Genomic DNA, 20,734 nt, shown 5'->3' with positions numbered 1-20,734 from the left:
AGGGGGGAATGGGTGTGATCCCACACTGTCAAGGGCGTTTTGTAATCAGAGATGAGAGTATTATCCCCACAAAAGTACCATTACCCTGTCTGGTGGGCCTCAGGGGACTGAGCCCAGCAGTAACTGACCCACCTCTGTGTTCTGTGTTGCAGATGGGAGGAGGAGCTGTCCAAACGACAGCAGCTGGAGTCCACGGTGGAATCCCTGCAGCAGGTTGGAAAACATAAACAATAAAATATGTTCATGCACAGCTATTTGACATCATGCCAAGAAACAATTACAAGCAACATGCAGATAAAGCAGCTCAAATATAATGTGAGGGGGAGTGCGTGTACACATGCATTTTTCTAACAGCAATTTCATCACATGCATAGACATATTGCTCAATTCTTTCTGAAGTTTCACGCTGGGAGGACTCATAAGAGCTAGACTAGAAGCAGCTACAGTCAGGAAGATGTATTTCAGAATAGTAAAACCATATTACAAACCCATCAAGGGGAGTCTGTTGGCCTAGATATAGATATGAACATCAAGTATCACCAGCAGTCTGCCATTATGTTTCTGTTCAGAGCAGGAAATAGATGTAGAGGAGAAGATCAATTCAAATTGTCATACCTTCAAGCTCTATCACAACTACAACACGTACACCGTCAGAGCTCCCTTTTCTGCTTTTACGCACATCGATCGGTGACAGCATACATGTTTGTCTAAAATTCTGGGTCAGGAAAAACCCCAGATAGGGAGGTGGAGTGCCAACCCCCTGAGGGCTTTAACCTTTTAGAGCACAGGGCAGATGTCGCTGTGTGTAGAAGAGGCGGAAATCTGCTCAGAGATAGTAAATTCAGTACCAACAGCCATTTATTGTTCAAGGCCCAGAGCCAGAGGACTGTTACCATGTGCTGATTTAATATAGAAGGAAGACTGGCACTGTTGTGGTGACAGATTTAGCAGTCACTAAAAAGTTACTTCATTTTAGCTTTTGGAATATTTGACCTCTGACTACTCTGTACATGTTAGCTAAGTAAGATGGCCATCTATTTCACTGAAAATTATTGCAATAGAGTCTTTTACAAGCCCTGAAGAAAAGACAAATTGGGCTGTGAATGTGATGCAAAAATCAATCAGGTCAAACAAAGGAGACATAACATATTAAGCAGGGAACTTTAGAGGTGCGTGTAGGTAGTTTTGTGTTACTTTTGGACAGACTAACTGTTTTCCACTGTTTCCAGTCTTTATGCTAAGCTAACACGCTGCCGGCTATAGCTTCATATTTAAAAAACAGGAGAGCGGTATCTACTATAACTCTTCACAATAAAGTAAATAAATTGATTCAAGTTTGTGTTTCCAGCAGAGACTAATCTTTGCATCCAGTAACTATTACAAGGACAGTAAACAGTGGCTTCCAGGCAAAAAACATCTACCAATATCATAATGCAAATTAAATTCACAGTATAAAAGTTTTAGTTGCTTAGATGGGTCTTATCAGGATGTAACCAACCCAGATGTGTGTTTTGAGTGGTTGCTGAGCCCTGTTACACAAATTGATTTCATAAACTTTGGTAAGCCGAGATTGTTGTGGTTGAGCACAGTCCTCGAACTCCTTCAGAGTGCCTGGTTTCATTTCCTTCACTGTGATGTCCACTCAGAGCGCCAGGGAGTCATCAGAGGTCCAAGATGAGCTGAGCGAGAAGGTGGACAGACTGAAGGCTGAACTCGTCGTCTTCAAGAGCCTGATGAGTGACGTAAGTGTTTGTTCGGCACTTGGCTGATGTCACCAATTCTTCAAGTCTGACAAACTTTGCTTTCATACAAAAACTGCTGTGTTTACTCCCATCCTTAAAGCAGTCATGCTACGCCTTACAACACTGTAGTTCTCAGCCTTGTACAATTATTTTTTCACATCACCAAATGCTGTCATTCATACGGCTCTATATAATAACACTAAACACACATCCCACCCTCCTTCCTTCCTTCCTTATTTGTGTACACAAAAACTATATAATGCCGTAAAGCCTCCAAGACAAGCATCCATTGAAAATAGCTCAAACAGCAGCTGTAGATCAGCAACTCTTCCTGCTCTGTATTGTTCCCTGGCAGCTCTGCTTGGCTGTGATATACAGCTATAATATACTGCAGTTCCCCCAGTCACAGCTGGCGCTTGCTCAGGGATGAATATAGTCACATGCTGTTTTTGTTTTCAAAAACCGCAGTTGTTCATTCTGCTTATCTTCATTTTAGCATAAGCACATTGTCAATTTTTCATGTTATTTTCTGTGCTTTACTTCATCGCTGATGTTTAAATCCAGAGACGGGTAAGTTGTGTAGAGGATATTCTTAGGAGGTAGATGTAGTGGGTAGACATCTTGTATTTCGTGGCTCTGTGGATGTGGTGAAAGTCCTCGTTCTTTAGGAACAGCTTCCACTGTGTCATATTTGCATGCTCTGTATCAGCCTCTGCAGGCCTTATCAAAACTGAATATTTTTGCATATTTATATATTATATTGACAAGGATGCCGAAGTACAGTTTTGGAACTTTACATGCTGTGAAGCTTCAAGAGCATTCTGGCCAAAGTAAGCTGCGATAGCAATTAATTACAGACTTAAAACAGACTCAGAATGAAACAGAAATGGGATTAGAAGATTATTAATAAAATAGTGATACTGGTCTTGTAATGAATTCAGATCATAGATTAGAATTAATGTAGCATGGCACTCTAAAGGGTTACTCAAGAATTTTATTATTGCATCTCAATCAAGTTGGAGATTTTTTTTTAACAAATTTGAAGTCTCCTGGTTACTTTTTTCTCCACAACTGCACCTGAAGACATTTCATAACTGAATAGTACGTAAAGTGAACCAACCTTAATGTATGAAATCACCAGAATGTCCCTTTAAAAAAATAAAGCTGTCTCAAAAGGAAACAAAGGAAAAAAAAAAACAACAGACATGAAACTTTACCACTCAGGTGTTAAATACAGCATCAACATGTAGTGGAGGTCCAATTCACCATTAAATGATTTAATGATTTCAATCATTCCAACACCAGCTAATAAAACAGTCAGTTGATGGTGTGAACCCAAATTGTCCGCCTGCCACAGTGACTCACGGTGTACGTTTTCAGTGTGGAAAGATATTTGGATCACACATGTCATCTAAAATTGCTCTCCATCCCCAAGCAGCAAATGTCTGACCTGGACTCTAAGATTCAGGAGAAAGCCAGGCGGGTGGACATGGACATCTGCAGGCGGATTGACATCACAGCCAAGCTGTGTGACGTGGCTCAGCAACGCAACTCAGAGGACATGTCAAAGATGTTCAACGTCAGTCCTGTCAGGTCGCTCCCAGAGAAGGCAAGTATCCATCCGTGGTGGAACTCTCACTTCCCCTGTTTCTCAGATGAGCTGACAGTTAATGCAGCAAAAAAAAAGAATTGTTTTGTGAAGGAAACACTCAGCACAAGTGAAACCAGAGCTGCCAGTCGCTCGCTGTGTGGTGACTTTGTTCTTTGCGTTACCAGCTAATCGTGCACTCAGTGACCCCTCTGAAGGTGCAGGTGTGTGTGCCTGAATGTTCGTAAATACACTCAGAAACATATAAACATAGACATGCAGAACACACAGTAGTGAATCTTACATATGCATGTGCACACACACACTCACACACCCAGAGAAAAGTGAAACGCTGATGTGGCAACTCCTCGCTGCAAACAAGGTTATCACATTGCGCCGACATTGCTGGCTGAAGCCCAAGTAAAAATCCTCTGTGAATCAAGCTGGTGGCTTCTCTTTTGTCATATGTTATTATATGTTTCTGCTTTCAATGGAATCTGCCATTTTACACTATTTGTAAGTAAATAAATATTGATTTGTTAATCAGTTTATAAAGCAGCCATGTAGGAAGTTGTCAGAGTTGGATTTGTTTACATGTATGTAGGATGCACATCCACACAGGAACAGTTTTATCTATTCTGTTGTTTTTAAAATCTTTCTTCAGGTTTTTAAGTTGATTAAATGTGGTTAAGAGCTGCAATTTAGCCTCAGCAATACATCCTCTATATAATCTGTTAGATATTTTATTTTTTTCTTTATCTCTATTATATCTCCTTCTTCTATTTTAATATATCCCCATAAATACACATCTAACAGAAGATGCTCCATGCTCACAAAACTGAAGTATTGCTCTTTATCTGTTCAGTAGCACATATATATATTGAACAAACTGTTCTAAGTGCAACTGAGCTACTCAAGTTTTGTTTTGCCACAGGGTTCAGTAAGTTCTTCTCCAAGTGTGCGTTTATGCCTTGGTGTGTGTTTTTCAGGGTGCCATGGCCTGCTGCAGGAGAAAAGAGCGTAAAGTCGTGTCTGATGAGGAGACATCGGAAATGGATGCCGAGCCCAGCCCGACAGAGGAGGAGGTTCCTGGGTCACTCAACATCACAGACGAGATGAAACGCATGCTCAACCAGCTGTAAGTGACGCCATCTGCACGAATAACGCACAAACACCAGGATCAAGCCTTTGCTGTTTTGAATGGAACTGAATGTGCCCTGCAGTTCTACCAGTACAGCTGTTTCCTGATGCTCTGTGTGTGTTCTGTCATCTCCCTCTGGTGTTTATGTGAAGTGTTGCAGCTAACAGACGGCTTGCTCATTCAGCAAAACTCACCAGATATGCAGACATACTTTTTTTCCCCTCCATAAGCGTTTTTACATATCACCTGGAATCTTATGAGAAACATAATCGTCTGTGGCTGCCTCCTTAACTGCTCTTGTTTTCCCTAAAATCCCTCCATCAATCTTTTCCTTTTCTTTATAATCGCACCTTTCTCTTTGCATGTGACCTTTGCTGAATCTGGTGGCTGTTATACTTGTCCTTGCTCTCCTTCCCCCTCTCTTCCTCTCTTGTCCTTTCCATTCTCTGTCCTTGTCCCACACAGACATTGCTCAGATAACTCCTTTGTTGCCAGGCGCGAAACGTTCGAAATTGACGACGACTGCGACAGTCTGACATGGGAGGAGAACGAGGAGACTCTGCTGCTGTGGGAGGACTTCACAAACTACAACTTGCCGTGCGCCATCACTGCGACTCCCTGCACAACCGCCTGCCCCTGTGATGGCACAGTCGAAGCTGCTGATCCAGTAAGTCCTGTCTGCATGAGGATGCTTTGACAGTATACGTCTTTTGTATAAGTCATTGCTGTGGGTGCTGTGTAAGACGTCTACTCATGCATGATGAATGAGGCCTCTGTCTGTGCTCTCTAAGGACTCCCAGGATGGAAGTCTTGGCAGCCTCATTGATGAAACAGAGTCACTATTTAAGACCAGAGAGCAGGAGTACCAGGAGACCATCGGCCAGATCGAGGTAGACACATCTCTTTTCTTGTATATGAAAGATTAAAACATGTATTACCATAACACAAGTCCAGGAAATACTACATCTTGGTTATTTTTTTAGCCTTGCAAGTGGTACCATTGTCGTCTCCACTGAAATATATAGTTAGGCAATTTCCTAGAGAGATTTATGGTGCAAGAAAGATGACTCATCCAGACTTTGGTTATCCCCTGACTTCCTGTGGCGTCACCAGAATCTCAACATTTTCCTTTGAAATTGTTCACATCTACTAAATTGGACACAGATGTTCCCAGAGGATGAATCCGATTTCATGTTAACCAGGTGTTATAACTTTTCTCACAGCAGCATCAGTACAAAATTTGGTTTTGTCCAAAATCATGTTACGGGTCCCAAGAATAGGACCACAGCAACAAAAATGAATACCTGTAAAGTACAGGAGATTACACACAGCAATGAAGACACTTGGCACACTCTTTGATCTCTAAGGGGCCGGACCAGTAAACTTATAGCATAATTACTGACAAGTAACAATAAGTCTACGTTTTTCCTGATGTTTTAGTGCAAAGGAGAGCAAGAATATTAGAAAAATCTTTATATGTAATGAACTGTCCTTTTAAAAATTCTATTAGAACCAACCAGAGATTAAAGTAAGTGCAATTTCAACAACACTATGACTCAGTTTAAAATTTATTTGTGTGCATTGTGCATTACAACTGATCACAGTGATTGTAGAATGGCACAACATATTTAGTCACAGGTATGTGTAACTTAAAAACATAGTCCTGGAATTAAAAAAAAAAAATCAAACTTATCAAGATATAGAAATTTTTTGAAGTCCATTTTCCACATCTGGAAAGTAATTGTGAACACCAAGATTAACTCTGCACACCTTTAAATCTTAAGTAGCAGCTATTTTATACAGACAGTTAAGAAAGTAAAGTTGTCCCCTGCCTTGTTTATGTATAAAATGTATATGTAAAATATACATAAAAAAACTACATACATAACATGGATGCATCCATTAGAAATAACATTCCACTCAACCAAACACTTTTGTAGTGAATCTGATGACCAACACTGAATTTCACAGTATTTACTACAGCAAGTTTTCATTTAGCAGCTGTTTTTTTTCCTAGGGCAACAATGTTTAAAGCAGCATTTTACAGGATTTATTCTTGCTTCGTATTTGCTCCTGAAACTTGACATCTTTTAGCCTGCACAAGTGCATCAGTATCAGGCATCACGTCCTGAGCAGCAGCCAACTTCAGCATGCCAGTTAAGTGCTTATGTGTGAGCTTTGTGCGCAGTTTTGTTTTATTAATGTTCATTACTGAGAAAACTTGCTCACAAAGATAGGCCGTCCCAAACGTGCAAAACAGTTTTGCAGCCAGTGCTGTTAATTTAGGGTGGCCTGGAAGGAGATGCTGATCAAATGTTTCCAAGCCCACAGAGGCAAATCTGTCCTTCAGTTCTACACCACACTGCAAATCGATAATTTCAAGTTGCATGTCAGAGGGCACATCAGAAGCTTCGACTGTGAATGGTGAGTGAAAAACTGCGAATTCTGTCTCGAGTTCGCTAAAGACCTGAAATGGTTTCTCAAACTCCCACAGCAATCCCGTAATCTTGTCTTTGTACTGGCTCATGTCAGCATTGACGCTGGCTGTGCATACATCTCTTAAACAGAGGGAATGAGCAGCGTCACCGCTTGCAAGCTGCGTCTCTCACTATGCGAGCTTCAACTTGAATGCACGTGTGCTGTCATAACACTGGGTGATCATTTTTTGCACCCTTGTAACATTTTGTTCAGGTTATTCAAGTGCTCTGTAACATCAACTATAAATGCAAGGTCCCGCAGCCATTGTGGGCTTTGTAATTACACAACAGGTTTACCTTTTTTCTCCGTGAACTGTCCGATGTCCCACGAAGATCGAAGAAGCGCTTTAGCACAGCACCTCGGCTTAGCCACCTTCCTTCATTGTGGTATGGCAGGCCATGGGTGATGATACTGTCACTGAGAAGGCAGTCAAACTGACGACGGTTCGGACCTCTGGCTCAGACGAAATTGTCAAGCACATAGGTTTGTCGTGTCTGTAAGTGGCATTTTGTCTATTTGAACTGTACTTGCTTTTCTGCTGGCCCTGACGCACCCATCAGCAAGACGTCTTTGTCAACAGAGAAAAAAGTGGACATCGCGTGTAGGGTTTTTCAAGACAAATGGACCACTTCCTGTTCGTTCATTGAGGTGAACGACAAACCTGTGTGTTTGCAAGCAAGGGATTTAATCTTCGTCGCCACTATGAGACTTGGCATGGCGAAAAATACAACGACTTGCAAGGAGAACTGAGAAGACACAAGATAAATGAATTGTTGGCGGCTTTGAGGAAACGGCAATTTTACCCGGAGCCGTGAGGTCAGCGATGCTGCAGTGAAAGTCAGCTACCTAACTGCGAGCAAAACAGCGTTAGCATCAAAGCCGTACTGTGAGGGGGAGTTCGTTAAAACTTGCACGCTGAAGGCTGCACAAATCGTAAGGTGACCCAGGTGCAACAGTGCCGATATCAACAGTTCCCTTTTGGAATGCTGCTGTTTTCCTGTCCTTTGGTTAATATAAAATATTGTACTGGCTGGAATACTTTAAAAATGAAATCTTATTATACAAAATGTGATCACCAAATTTTAGGTGTGCCACAATCATGATTTATGATAAAATGTGTAAAACTAATGACATTGCCATCAAATTTATTTTTATGTTTTTGTTTTGAATTGCTCATTAGCAAGAATTGGCATGCAAATATGCTAATCATACTTGCCAAACATTTACCCAGGGACAAATTCGCAGATAAATTCTTATCATTTTTTGTCCTTTCAGATGGAATTGGCCACAGCAAAGAGTGACATGAACCGACACTTGCACGAGTACATGGAGATGTGCAGCATGAAAAGAGGCCTGGACGTGCAGATGGAAACCTGTCGGCGAATGATAAAAGGTGGCAGGAACTCTCCTTCTTTCAGCTCTGTGGCCAGCAGTGACTCAGGGAACACAGATGAGATCCAGGACGAGATTTTGGACAAGGACCCAGAGGCTGAAGTCCCTGTTAGTTGATGGCTGCATGGCCGGGCCCTGTCTATCTCCTCCTGTCTACCCCTGGTCATCACAGGGTTTAAAACCCTACCACAGAGGTGGACCAATTTAAATCTGGGCCTGTCTGTCCTATCAAAGTTCTGATGGTCGTGCTCACTGACCAAGACCCAGAACTGGTGCTTTTATACGGTTTCTGTTGTTTAGAAAATGGTGTCGGGGGTATCTTTGCTTCCAAAAGAGAAAAGAGTGCATAAAGAAACCAAGCTGTGCTCTCTTCCTCGCTGGATCCTTGTCCAGAGCTTCACATAATTTTGGGGGGCAAAAAATATTTTAAATGCGATAAGAAGTGTTTTTTACCCTATTAAGATCCTTTATTTCTAAAGGAATTGAATACAGTACATATTGTGCTCGTTGTTTGGTGAACCACAAATACATTATTCACCAAAAAGAAACCACACCATTCTTTTAAATTTTTTATATTTATTTTAGATTGCAAGGGTTGGTTCCTTGTGATTGGAATATGGTCTTGTTTTTGCATTATTTGAGTCCAGGTGGGGTATTTGCAATCCGAATTAAACTGTAGGGGAATTAAGTGTCTTCTGCCTAGGAGACAAAAACAAGTGGAGACAAATGGTGTTGGAGATCTGGTGGTTTCTGAGGGAACTCGACAGGGTTGCCAAAGTTGTCAGAGGAAAGGAGCACAGCCTTTTGATGCGTCAGTGCACTACTGAAGTTCTATGCAATTTAGCTGGCCTTATTTTTGGACTGGCTTTCACCCTTCCTCGTTTCTCTTAAAACCATTAGCCTTTTAAGCAAAGCAGGTGTTTTCTATGTATCAGTTTAAGAACACTTGTTTGTGTATAAAATAAACTTTGTATGGGACATTTGTTTTTTCCATGAACATCAACAGTAAAAACTGGAACAGCGCCCCCTAATATCTTAATTTATGGCAATAATAGTCAATATTTGCCAGATATTATGCTGCTAAATCAGCCAGTGCTGTGATTTTACTGGGAAGCATTGTTCTCATCATGTGCAGTTTATTTGTGCACAATAAGACACATAAAAATAAAAACGGATAAAGTTCAATCACTGTAGTAAAAGAAGCTGAATCAAATGTCAAAGCCAAACAATGCCCTCTAACATTTCAAGCAAAACCAAAGGACTCATTTTTAAAAGGTTCTGTTTTACATTAACCTTATACATGAGCATTGTTTATACTCATTTTACTTTTAGGAAATGATTATCTTTGTTGTGTGTGGTGTCAGTACTTTTTCCTGCTGTGCTGCGGGGGACTCTGTTCCAGACAGGTTGCACATCCTGCTTTGTCTCCTCTGAATCGGGGCTTGAAACATCAGACTGTACATAGAGGGCTGTAGGCATGTGATCGTATACCCCAGAGGCCTTTTTTGTTTATAAATGTCTTTTTGCGACAGATTGAGATGTCTCATAATTTCGCTGTTCAGTGTTTCCACTGGATGAGCGCAGAAACTGATCGACGCATGGGGACAGAAGTGATCTTTTTAATCACCTCTTTGTATTATAATGTATGTACGGTTTGCTGGATCAAAGATTAAAAAGTGCTACTTCTATCTAGAAGTTTTACAAAGCAGAATGTTAAAATACAGCCTTTTGTTGTTTAAGCATGCCTGTGGGATGAAAAAGGAGCTGTGGGTCTTTTTTTATATAACATTATATTTTGAACTAAAAAAGCTGCAATGCAGACTGTGCGCTATGTTTTTAATCAAAACACTGTCTATTCTAATCATTAAGTAATGGTATTTGTGGCAGAAAATGTATTTTTCACTGTTTTTAATCATTCTGTGTTAACCAAAAAAAAAAACTGTGTCAACTGTGTTCTTGTCGCCATAGTCAGCTGTGATTATTTTTGCAGGATTATTAATCTTTTTGGAGGTTTTGGTCATTTATTGACCATTGCAGGTCGCCCATAATACAAACTAACCAATTATATCAGACAAGAGTGAGGAAAAGCCTCACTCACAGAAAACTTTGTATTTCCTGTCTTTAAGTTGATATAAAACCAGCCTGATAAGTGACAAAGAGCCATTCTGTTAATGGTACTGTACTTTGTAGCAACAAAGTCAAACATTGTTGATTGTGTGGCTGCAACACCCAGGAACATACAGTGGTGTTTAACAAAAAGGGTATCACCTCATAAAACTGCAATTGTCCCCCGAACTACTCAAGTATATGGCAACATATCTTACAGGTTGCATAAAGATAACAGTGAAGTGTGTTGGCGATGATGTAAATTTGCATCAGCTGATACTTCTAGCTATGTAAACACCATCTGAGTCATCCCTTGTTTGTGTTAGGTGACGCCTGGTGAACTTTTCATTTTGCTTTTCGTTTAAAATGTTGAACTGAAGCGACTTGAGGGCTTCCGGTAACATTTCAGCCAAGAATGTCATGTCAACAAAACTGTCATGTAAAGGTTGCAAGTGCTCATTTTGAAATATTTTGAGAGCAGCTCTCAAGTATCAGTTAGCTCTTCCCGAACTTTTATTAAATATCTTTTGTTTATATTTCTAATTGTGATGCTATTCATTAATGCATCTCAAAAAAAGAATTAGAAAGGAGTGAAATTCATAACTTTTTTTTTTTAAACACCAGTGCAACAGATCACCCATAATACAAACTAATTGATTATGTCCGACAAGAATGAGGGACAGCCTCGCTCACAGAAAATAAAGAATCATACTTTTATCTTTGCGTTGACATAAAACCAGCCTGTTCAGTAACAAAGAGCCATTCATTTATTAGTACTGTACTTTGTAGCAACATCATCAAACTTCATTTACTGATTGTATGGCTGTAACATCCAGGAGCATCAGCTGTCTTTCACACAACTCTGGCCATAACACTAACCAGCCAACCAAAGCAAACGTGTACAGTAACGTGACAAAGATGCAAATCAAGCTATGAATCCGACTGACTCTGGAAAGTCTCAGTGTTCGAACATGCCTACCACAGATGTGTTTGTGTGCAGACTTTTGTATGGTTTGGAAAAATGTATTGTTTTCCATTATCACTAACTTTTCAGGACGTGTTATCTCCACTCTCCAATCCCTTGAAGCAGGTTCCAGTTATATATCAGTTGAAAATACTGTAGCAACCCTCCTCGTTGAATGTAGCTTGGTTGGAGGAATCCTCTAAAGACCTTAAGTCAAAGCTGCGCAAAAAGACATGTAGCTGTTAAAAACCCAGGGATACATGGTGTGCTGTTACTGCGTGGAGACCTTGGTATGTTTTGCTTTATTAAACAGGTTCTTAGTCTGATCAACTTACAGTTTGTGACCTACATGTATGTAAATTAGGTCATGGTGGATGCGAATGTTTCATACTATAAAGGGGTTTTATACGAGTGGTTTTTATCTGTAAAGCACTAGGATTATATGGTTGTGTTAGCTGTTGTGTCAACACAGTTTTACATGTTCATTGGCATAACTGTTTGCTGTTAACGTCTTTATTACTTTTAATATCATAAACATGACGGGGAGATAAAAGGTGCAGCAATACTTGTGGCCATATTTGGGTATTTTCTGCTGACCTGTGTTGGATACTGGTCTTTGTGTTTGTTTTGCCTCATAGGTGGCATCCTGTTGATTTTTCTATTTTATTTAATTGCTTTTCTCTCTTTAGGATTTTTGTTTCTTTAAACTATTGATACAGTGTATTCATGTGGGTCTAGGGCAGATTCAGTTTTGAAATGTACTCAATTGATTCGGGGATAAAATGAAATAAAATGGAGGATTGGATAAAATAAATGCTATTTGGCCTGTTTTTTTTAACAAAACTTTTCCTTTGATTTACTGAGTGGGTTCAAAGTGCTTGTGTGTTGTTTAGGTAGATCATCTACAACATATGGCTTTAGGTGAGACACACATATAGCTACAGTTCTTATGTGTATGGATGCTTTGTGTAAGAGCTGTACAAAGTCTGAGTCATTTCTATAATGAAATCAGTCCCACCAGTCCTGTGATGTTACAGATTCATTGTCCAGCTCAATTAACAGGAAATGTTTCTGCACATATGAAGGTCAGTTTGTTATCAAAACTAACCCTAACTACTCAGCTTGAGAAAACGGTTGCAGAATGTCTCCAAGCAAGACACTTGACATGTACAATCTACAGTTTTTTGGTGTTTAACCTATAATATGATGTAAAAGTCAAAATATTTCAGCTTCAGCATTACTTTTAAATTTTTTTGGTGAGCCCACCTTTTGGAAAAAATAACATATCGAACTGAATTTTCAGTTAAATGACTTTATTTAAATTTGTCACAGTCTATAAGAATTTAAATGTTTTGTCCAGAGTGCACTCAGAAACAACCGACAATGCATTAAAGAATGCAAAAAATGCAGTAGCATTTGTTAACTGTTCAATTAAACTGGCCTGTATAGAACATTACTTATTTTCTGAAAGGCTGAACTACGTTTTTATTCTCTTCAGTATAATCTTTGAATAAAGTAAACAGAGTAACATAAAATTATATGGTTTATTAGATGGCATTAAAATGTGTTATGCAATTTCAGGGAGACAAACAAACAACAGCAAAAACCATAAATAACAAAATGAAAGCATTTGTTATTGAAATGCATTAAAAGATTTTGCCATGTAGATTTTGCAAACAAAAATCTACATGGCACAATATCTACTATGTAAATTCAATTTTAAAATTAGTTAACCTGTAAAATTTAAAACTGCATTTTCCATGATTAAGTTGACATGATGGATGAGAACATTCCATGTGTCCCATCTTGTCTCCTTATCTCTAGCTTAACTTGTTTCATCAAACCACCTCAAGAAACACGATTCTTTTGGCCACTTCCTCCTCACCGTATTTCTCCTGCAGCTGTTGGCGAACAACTGGATCGGTGGACAGCAAAAGATTGTCATCACAGCGATTCCAAAATGGTCCAGAAATGGAGGAGGGATTTAAAAGCAGGTCCAGTGCAGCTGTGAAGTCTCCACTGGTCTTCAACAAGGCTTTGGTTACACTGACTAAGTCCTAGAGGAAAAACAGTAAAAGTTAGAAAATGATTTGACACGAAACAGAGAGGTAAACAAGAGTAACTGTTGTCATTTGTGTTATTACTCCCTGTCTGCTGGAACATTGGATTCTTAGAAGATAAAAGAATATAACCAAGAATAAAAACGACACAACAGGAGTAAGACTGTGAATCAAATAAAGACCAGTGTGCTGCTAGAAACGTGACATTGCAATAACAAAGGTGCAGCTGCTGCAGACTCACCTGGTCTGTCTGGTTCATCAGCTCTCTGATTCTCTGCTTGTCCTCCTCTAACTGGGTCTGAGTCAGAGAAAACGCAGCATCTTTGTTCACTAATGGCTCAGGGTTGGACGCAGCTGCTGGACGATCACCAACAATAGACTGAGAGTCTTCTTCCTGAGATTCACTGTCAAATATGAAGAGGTGGGCATTAAACTGTGCATTGACAGCCTCAGAAACAGCAGCAGGCTCAGTGGCTGCAGGTTTGGGGCAGCTTGTCTCTGCTACAAAGTTGCTACTGGAGGCGTGAGCTTCTTGCACGTTCTCCTGGAGGCTGGATGCAGGTTCAGGGCTGGACTGTGGTGAAGCAGGATCTGCAGCTGTGTCTAGAGGTGGGGGGACGCTGGGTTCTGTCGATGTGGCTTCTGTTTCAGGAGGGAGATCTGGAGCTTCATCCGACTACGACAGAAACATAAAAGTGTTTAAAGAATGTGGTCTTCAGCACTGCCTTTGTGTTTAATTACGTAGATGGACTGTATGTGTGGGGGTGAATAATTGTGCATATTCTTTAAAGTGATGATACACTTGAACAAAAAGATTATGGAAACTAAATCACACATTTAACTGAAGTGTACAAAAGTCAGTTAGTGACATAATACTGTCAGTCTTCTAATGTTTATGTACATTAAAAATATACAGGATACCTTCAATGTTGCAATCAGTGTCCTACCTCACTTTCATCTTCAAACTCTTTTGTTGCCAGTTCAAGAATCCCCAACTTTCTCTTCTCTTTTTTCTTCTCTGCTTTCTGAGGCACTGAGTCAGATTCATCTAAAACAGAGGAGAGGGTCAAATGTTCCACTGACAGAGCATTCGGCTTGTTGGAAAACCTTGTAAAAAGCAACACAACAAACCTGCTGGTGCTGTTCCAGAGACTGCAGCGTCTCCATTCTGCTCCGGTTGACTTTCTGCCGCTGCTTCCACACTCCCTCCTCTGGCTTTCTTTGATGGCGGCTCGTTTGGAGTTGTGTCTTTCCGAAGAGCAGACTTCACTGCTGATTTAGTTTTCTTCGTGCACTGTGGAGATGATGTAGGTTGCTCAGCAGAGTTCAATGATGATCTGAGTTTTTTTGCATAAGGTTCAGGGGATAACGACATCTCAAGCTCAAGCTGCCGGCGTGTTATTCGACGCTGTGGTTGTTCCAAACTAGAGGAGGTCTTCTGCTTCTCTTTTGGCTTTTTTGAAGAAGTTGTTTTAGGTGTCGACTCAGGCTGACTTGGTTGAGACTCCTCCAGCAAACTCTGCTTCTGTGGCGAGACAGTTGTTTGAGGTCCATCTCTTTCAGTGTTCTCAGCTGTAATGAGCTGGATATCTGTCTGGACGTCTGGACAAAGCCAATCATTTTGGGGTGGGTTAGATGTTTCAGCTTCTACAGTTTCTGTTTGTATGCCTTCAGCTGGTGGTTCATCTGTCTGTTGATTCATTTGCTGCTCTTCTTCTTGAGCAGAGATGGATGTCTCAGCATCTGCATTTTCTGCTTTGCATTCATCCAGCAAGGACTGGAGATCTATCTGTGGGAACACCAAACCTGTTCTGTTCAATTTAATTATTTACTTATTCACATAAAAAAACATTAAATATTTAAACCATTAACCAAACTACCTCTGTGCAGTGACTTCTTGCTACTACTGTACCTGTGCGAAGTCTAAATCTGCTGAATGTGTCTGAGGAGGAACAACATCTTCTTCACATGGATGTTTTGGAGCATCTGTCCCCTGGTTGTTTTCCACCTAAAAGTAGACAGATGAAAATTGAAATGTTTCATATCAATTACAGATGTGACTGACAGAGATTCCAAAGCTGAATTTGTACGTAAGACATCTAGCATGTCATAACATGTCTTGCAATAAATGTTTTCATGGTTGTAATGATGCTTAAAACATTGATGCCACCCAGTGGTAGCGCTCCTCTCTACAACGGATGTGAAGTTGAGCAGGATTGTTGGCTTTTCTGAAGCTATAAGAAGTTTAGGGAAGCAGCTAATGCAGCACAGAGTTAATAAGTAGTTGGAAACAGCTCCTTCACTTGTGATACTTTTTTAAATTAGATGTTTTTGAATTTATACATAAAAGCTAAAGCCAGTGCAGCAACAACTTCTACCTTCAACGTAGACATTATATAAACATGTTCAAGCATATCATTTAAGTATTAATCTGTATGATTTGTTTGCTTACTAGTGAAAAGCCTTCAGCTTGCTTTTGCTGGGCACAGTGGCGGCTTTGTTGGTCCACTGACAGTTAATAATACTGTAAAGTCCAACTCAAAATGAAACCCACTGAAGATAAAGAGCTTTCTAACTGGTTCATGAAGGAACAAAACAGATCACTCAGAACTCATCTCATATTCTATCATTTCTACATTTAGGTTACAAATGAAAACTGTTCACTCTAATCCTTTTGAGAACACATGAATTTAAAACATATACTACACATTATTTCCATTTAACTGTATTGATATAAATCTTACACTAAACTGATGAAGCCTTAATTTGGAAATTCTAGCAAAAAAAAAAAAAAGTGGCAGTGAAAATATGTAGGACTGGATTAAACTAACTGTGTTATATTTCAAATTCGCATCACTTGCGTACATTGACAGAAACAGATAAATATATGACAAAAAATGGCAGTGCATCTATGTAAACATTACCTCTGTCTCTTCCTCTGTTGCCTTGTTGTCTTCTGTTGTTTCCAAGTTCACAACCTGTGACTGTTTCTCAGCCAGTACTTTGTAATGAGATTTCATTGACTGCCAGCTGTGACTGGTGACACGCTGCTTCTCCATCTGTTGCCAAAGCCGGTTCCCCCCAACCTCTGTCTTGTGCTTACTTACATGACTCAAAATAGCAGCATCCTCTTCTGGGGTGTAGAGAAGTCTGCCTAATTATAATCAAAGAATGTAGATACATAAGTAGATTTAACTATTGATCCAATTTACACAAAATCCTAATTTGAGAGTAAATGATCCAGGAAATAAATATGCAGTGCACATCTCATTTTTGGTATCCCTTAAGTGTTTTACAAATGCCAACAGAGAATCAATGAGAAACTTTAAAGTTATACTCCTTATAAAGTGCGAAGGTTGCCATTTACATCTTACCTCTTGAGAGTCGAGGTGAGCTTTCTTTGCTTCTGTTAAGTCTAGGAGAGCTTCTCTGGACTACTCCAGGATTTAACTTGTAATCCTCTAAATCCAGCTGTTCATTCTTCTCAATGCAGTCATGAATATACTGGATAGACACATACCTGAAGAAATTAAAAAATGAACATGTTTCAAATTTGTGAAGTGAAATAGTTAGACAGAAACAACTTCTCTGGTTGCTTCAGCTTACTGTGTTAAACTTAAAATCATTTTCATCATTAGAAAAGAGGGACAGTACTTCATACAATTTGCTGTATTAATGCAGAAGAAACGGTACCTGAGTGTTTAGAAAACCCAGCATTTAATATTCCACTTGAGGATAGGATACATCTCATTTTAAAGTAAGTCATGAGACATGACTTTAAATAATAAATGTTTTTGATGGTGTAATAAACTGGTATTCTATCTTTGTGTCTTGGAGTAATGTCTAAGCATATAAATGTCTGTGTAGTAACAGAGGGACAATGGCATGTATAAGATAGTGACAACCGAGATCTCAGAGACAAAATCAAATGTATTAACCCTAATACGTCTTGCAAACAGCTCAATTGTACAACTGTCTCTCTCTCTGCCATATTATGGTGTGCTCCAGAGCTGACTTAAGTGTAAAATGACTACACCTCATAACATGAATGACAAATTGGTTGAGTCAAATCTATCACCATGTGACAGAAGTCTTAAATGGTGCGGCTTCAAGACAGTGTAGTTTCCTGATACTGACTGAATGAATTACATTCCTTAAAATGTAACACTTCCTAACAGCCTTCTGATCCAGCACCTACCAATGAGAAGTAGATTCAGGAATACTGCTTCTTTCCTCAGGGTCCATCAGCAAGATCACTCCTGGCTGCTGGACATTGCTCAAAATCCCCCTCCAGCTGTGATGAGCGGTTGCAGCTTGCGTTTGGTGGGCCCCGGTCGCAGGAAGAAAGACATTGGCTGACCATCCACATTCATGAACAGAACTGGGGAATAAGCAGGTTGAACTACATTTTCCTGTTTGGATGGCATGGTCAGGACATATCACCTGGAAGAACAAATTCAATGACAGTGAGGACTTATGTTAACAATTTAAAGATATGTTCTGTGACAATATTATGGGCACAAACACTGAAGCAGCAGCACCTGAAAACCACCCAAATCTGACAGGAACAGTTCCATTGCAAATCACAATGCCTTAACAGTCAACACAACGAAACAATCTCATGCTGTATCTTTATCCTGACAATAGCTAGCTACCTTGTTTGCTTTCTGGATGCAATACATCCAGAGATTGCAAATCACTTGGCTGCTAGTTTATTAGCTTGAAAGATCGAACGGACTATTACTAGAGCATTACAGCAAACCCCACCTTTATCTAGCTCAGTATTTGCTCAAATTGTCGTAAAAAGAACCGACTTCTAGACTTTAAAGTGCTGCTGTTGAATTGCTTTACTCGAGGGTAATTATAATATTGGTACAACCCATTTATGTTACGCTACGTTTTGCACAAGATCGTATTAAATGGTTTCGACCTACATAATTCCATACTACAGCTGTTAGCAGAACCGATTTATGTGAACAATTACTGGACAGAAGAAACTAAGCGCAGCATTTTCCAACGTTTTACAGCACCAGTGTGTTCACCCAGGAGTTGCTAAATGTTGTGTTTAGCTTGGGAAGTATCTGTATCTGTTACTATAGTAACGTTAGCTTAAACTGGCTAGCATTACTAGCCTCAACGTAGCAAATAATTGCAGACTGTTAAAAAGGCTGCGGCCTAATTAGCTTGTAGGTATTAAATAAGAGCAAAACTTAAACTTAAAACTCACCAGGCAGTTTGTTGACTTCCTCACTCCACTTTCCCGCCCCGACACGAACTAAAACAAAGCTTACTTCCAGGTCTTTTTCTTCTTCGGCGAATTTCACCGAGTTGGTGTCGCATTACCGTCCCCCATTATTAGTATTGGTACTGCACTACTGTGTTTAAGAAATCAATAGTATTATGTGTCTGCAGAGCCGTAGACAAACTACTTTCTTTCTTTCGTTCGTTCTTTTTATTAGCGGTTGGCAACCAACTTTTAGGTGCATTTACCGCCACCTACTGGACTGGAGTGTGAGTCAAGAGATTGTCAGAAAAAAAAAATCTATATCCAATTTCCTAACCCCGTTGCCGTCAAATAATTCATTAGAACACCTAATCCTTTCTGTAATGCACTCCCTAAAAGACTACCTAAAATTAACTCCTGTTTTTCTCTCTGCAACATTTGCCTCACCCTCTTTTGCTCCTCCCTATACTTAATGCACTCCAGTAATACATGCTGAACTGTTTCTAACTGTGAACACTCTGAACAAAGGCCTGTCGGATGAAGAGCTACTTTACTGAAGTAAAAGTAGTAATATTGATCTGTAAAAAATACTCAGGTGCAAGTAAAAGTTCAACAAATTCAATCATAACAAATTGAATCAAGTGCAACTTTAAGGCAGAAAAATTGTTGCAATGAGAGCTGGCCAAAGTGGGTCTAACTGAAACTATTTTATATACATAACAATGTGTTATATTTTATTAGTTGATTACATATTTTATGTGCTTTATATTCATTCGTAAAGTAACTTCTAATTAAAGCTGTCAAATAAATATTGATGAATGAAATATGCATTTTTCCCCCTGAATGTGTTGGGGAGAAAAGACAAATAAAGTAAAATACTGCACAAGTACATCTGATTTCAGCTTAAGGATATTATTCAAGTAAGTGTACATTTTTTTAATAAACTGGTGGATACATATCATAAATCTTTTCACTTAAGGCATGAAACAAGAAAATCTAAGAATTTTTAAAAGAAATTAAATTGTGTTTTTGAATGATAATTCTGAAAGGCTTTTGTTGAACTGATTTTCTATTCTAAGCTGTTCTTCTAAATTTCTTCTTCTTAACTGCAAACTTATATAATGTGTCTATGTAGGTTCTCAGTTATCCAGGTCATGTAACTTGAAAGTGGCAGCTGCATTTTGCTTTTTTCTATTTTATTCATTTACTCTTGGAGACGTCTCTCTTCAGAACTGCTGAAGCCTTTTGGTTGAGAGATGAAATGTCTTTCAGGACAAAAAAAAATCAAAGCTTATTTACCTTCCACTGAGGCTAAGAATTTGCACAAAGCTCTAAAAATACCAAAAAATTCCTAATCAAAGGAATAAACTAAAAGCTGTGATGATACAGGATGACCTTCCTGAATGTGACTCTGACAAAGTAGATCATGTTCACATGTTCAAAATATACAATGACTATGTACAAAAAATGAAAATGTACAAAAAACTTGTTTTTTTCCACACAGTGTAAATGATGAATAAAAGAGGGCCAGGATCACACAGTGCTAGGGATCTTACGCTCACAGACCAGGAAACAGAAACAGCATTTCTGGAAAAAGACACATAAAGTCTGTCATTTCTGTGGGAGACACCACTCCTGATCAGTCAACTGTCCCCCTGAGGCAGGTGCTGAAAAGTAGAAAGAATAACTGCTGTAACTGACTTCAGCACCTCATTCTAAAACTGGCAGCAAGCAGTAAAAACAGTCTATTATTACAGAATTTCAAGTGAATACATCTAGGGAGTGTGGTGAGGGAACATCAGTAGTGTTTGGTTTCCGAAGAAGCTAAAATTGAAACACAAATTTGATGACATGCATGCACTTTTTCGCAGCGCAGTCTGGAAAACTGACCACAGCTTTGACCACAGATGTCTGCATTTCCTCATACTCTTCCTCAATTCCGAAGTCATGTTACTTTTTAAAACTTTCCCCTCATGTGGTTAAATGCTGTAGATACAGAAAAAAAGAAGGAGCACGGTCATGTTCTAAAATGTTGGTTA

The 20,734-nt window shown here is 39.4% G+C and overlaps 2 protein-coding genes across 4 annotated transcripts in view; one reads left to right on the top strand and one right to left on the bottom strand.

The window, feature by feature from the left end:
* The window catches only part of iffo2b (intermediate filament family orphan 2b), a 31,444-nt gene extending 19,219 nt beyond the window's left edge, over positions 1-12,225 (top strand). Inside the window, exons 2-8 of one of the 3 annotated variants that reach the window (XM_022207565.2) lie at positions 153-213; positions 1,647-1,742; positions 3,181-3,351; positions 4,320-4,468; positions 4,937-5,138; positions 5,263-5,361; positions 8,225-12,225. In XM_022207565.2, coding sequence (XP_022063257.1) covers positions 153-213; positions 1,647-1,742; positions 3,181-3,351; positions 4,320-4,468; positions 4,937-5,138; positions 5,263-5,361; positions 8,225-8,458 — 1,012 coding nt within the window. In that variant the 3' untranslated portion in view covers positions 8,459-12,225. Of the gene's footprint in view, positions 1-152; positions 214-1,646; positions 1,743-3,177; positions 3,352-4,319; positions 4,469-4,936; positions 5,139-5,262; positions 5,362-8,224 lie in introns of all 3 variants that reach the window. The other 2 variants (XM_022207566.2, XM_022207564.2) reach the window with 2 other exon arrangements.
* A 482-nt stretch (positions 12,226-12,707) lies between these two features.
* On the bottom strand, positions 12,708-18,927 carry terf2ip (telomeric repeat binding factor 2, interacting protein). The gene is given in 10 exon segments (XM_022207562.2): positions 12,708-13,468; positions 13,713-14,147; positions 14,419-14,519; positions 14,603-15,260; positions 15,384-15,479; positions 16,396-16,625; positions 16,846-16,991; positions 17,670-17,754; positions 17,757-17,914; positions 18,699-18,927. Coding segments are annotated over 9 exon segments (2,112 nt in total). The 5' UTR covers positions 17,899-17,914; positions 18,699-18,927; the 3' UTR covers positions 12,708-13,249.
* Between the last annotated feature and the right edge of the window lie 1,807 nt (positions 18,928-20,734).

Source organism: Acanthochromis polyacanthus, chromosome 5 (assembly GCF_021347895.1).
Source record: "Acanthochromis polyacanthus isolate Apoly-LR-REF ecotype Palm Island chromosome 5, KAUST_Apoly_ChrSc, whole genome shotgun sequence".
In the NCBI taxonomy this organism is placed as follows: Eukaryota; Metazoa; Chordata; class Actinopteri; family Pomacentridae; genus Acanthochromis; species Acanthochromis polyacanthus.
The sequence above is the reverse complement of the archived record's forward strand: the minus strand, read 5'-3'. Positions and strand labels throughout refer to the sequence as shown.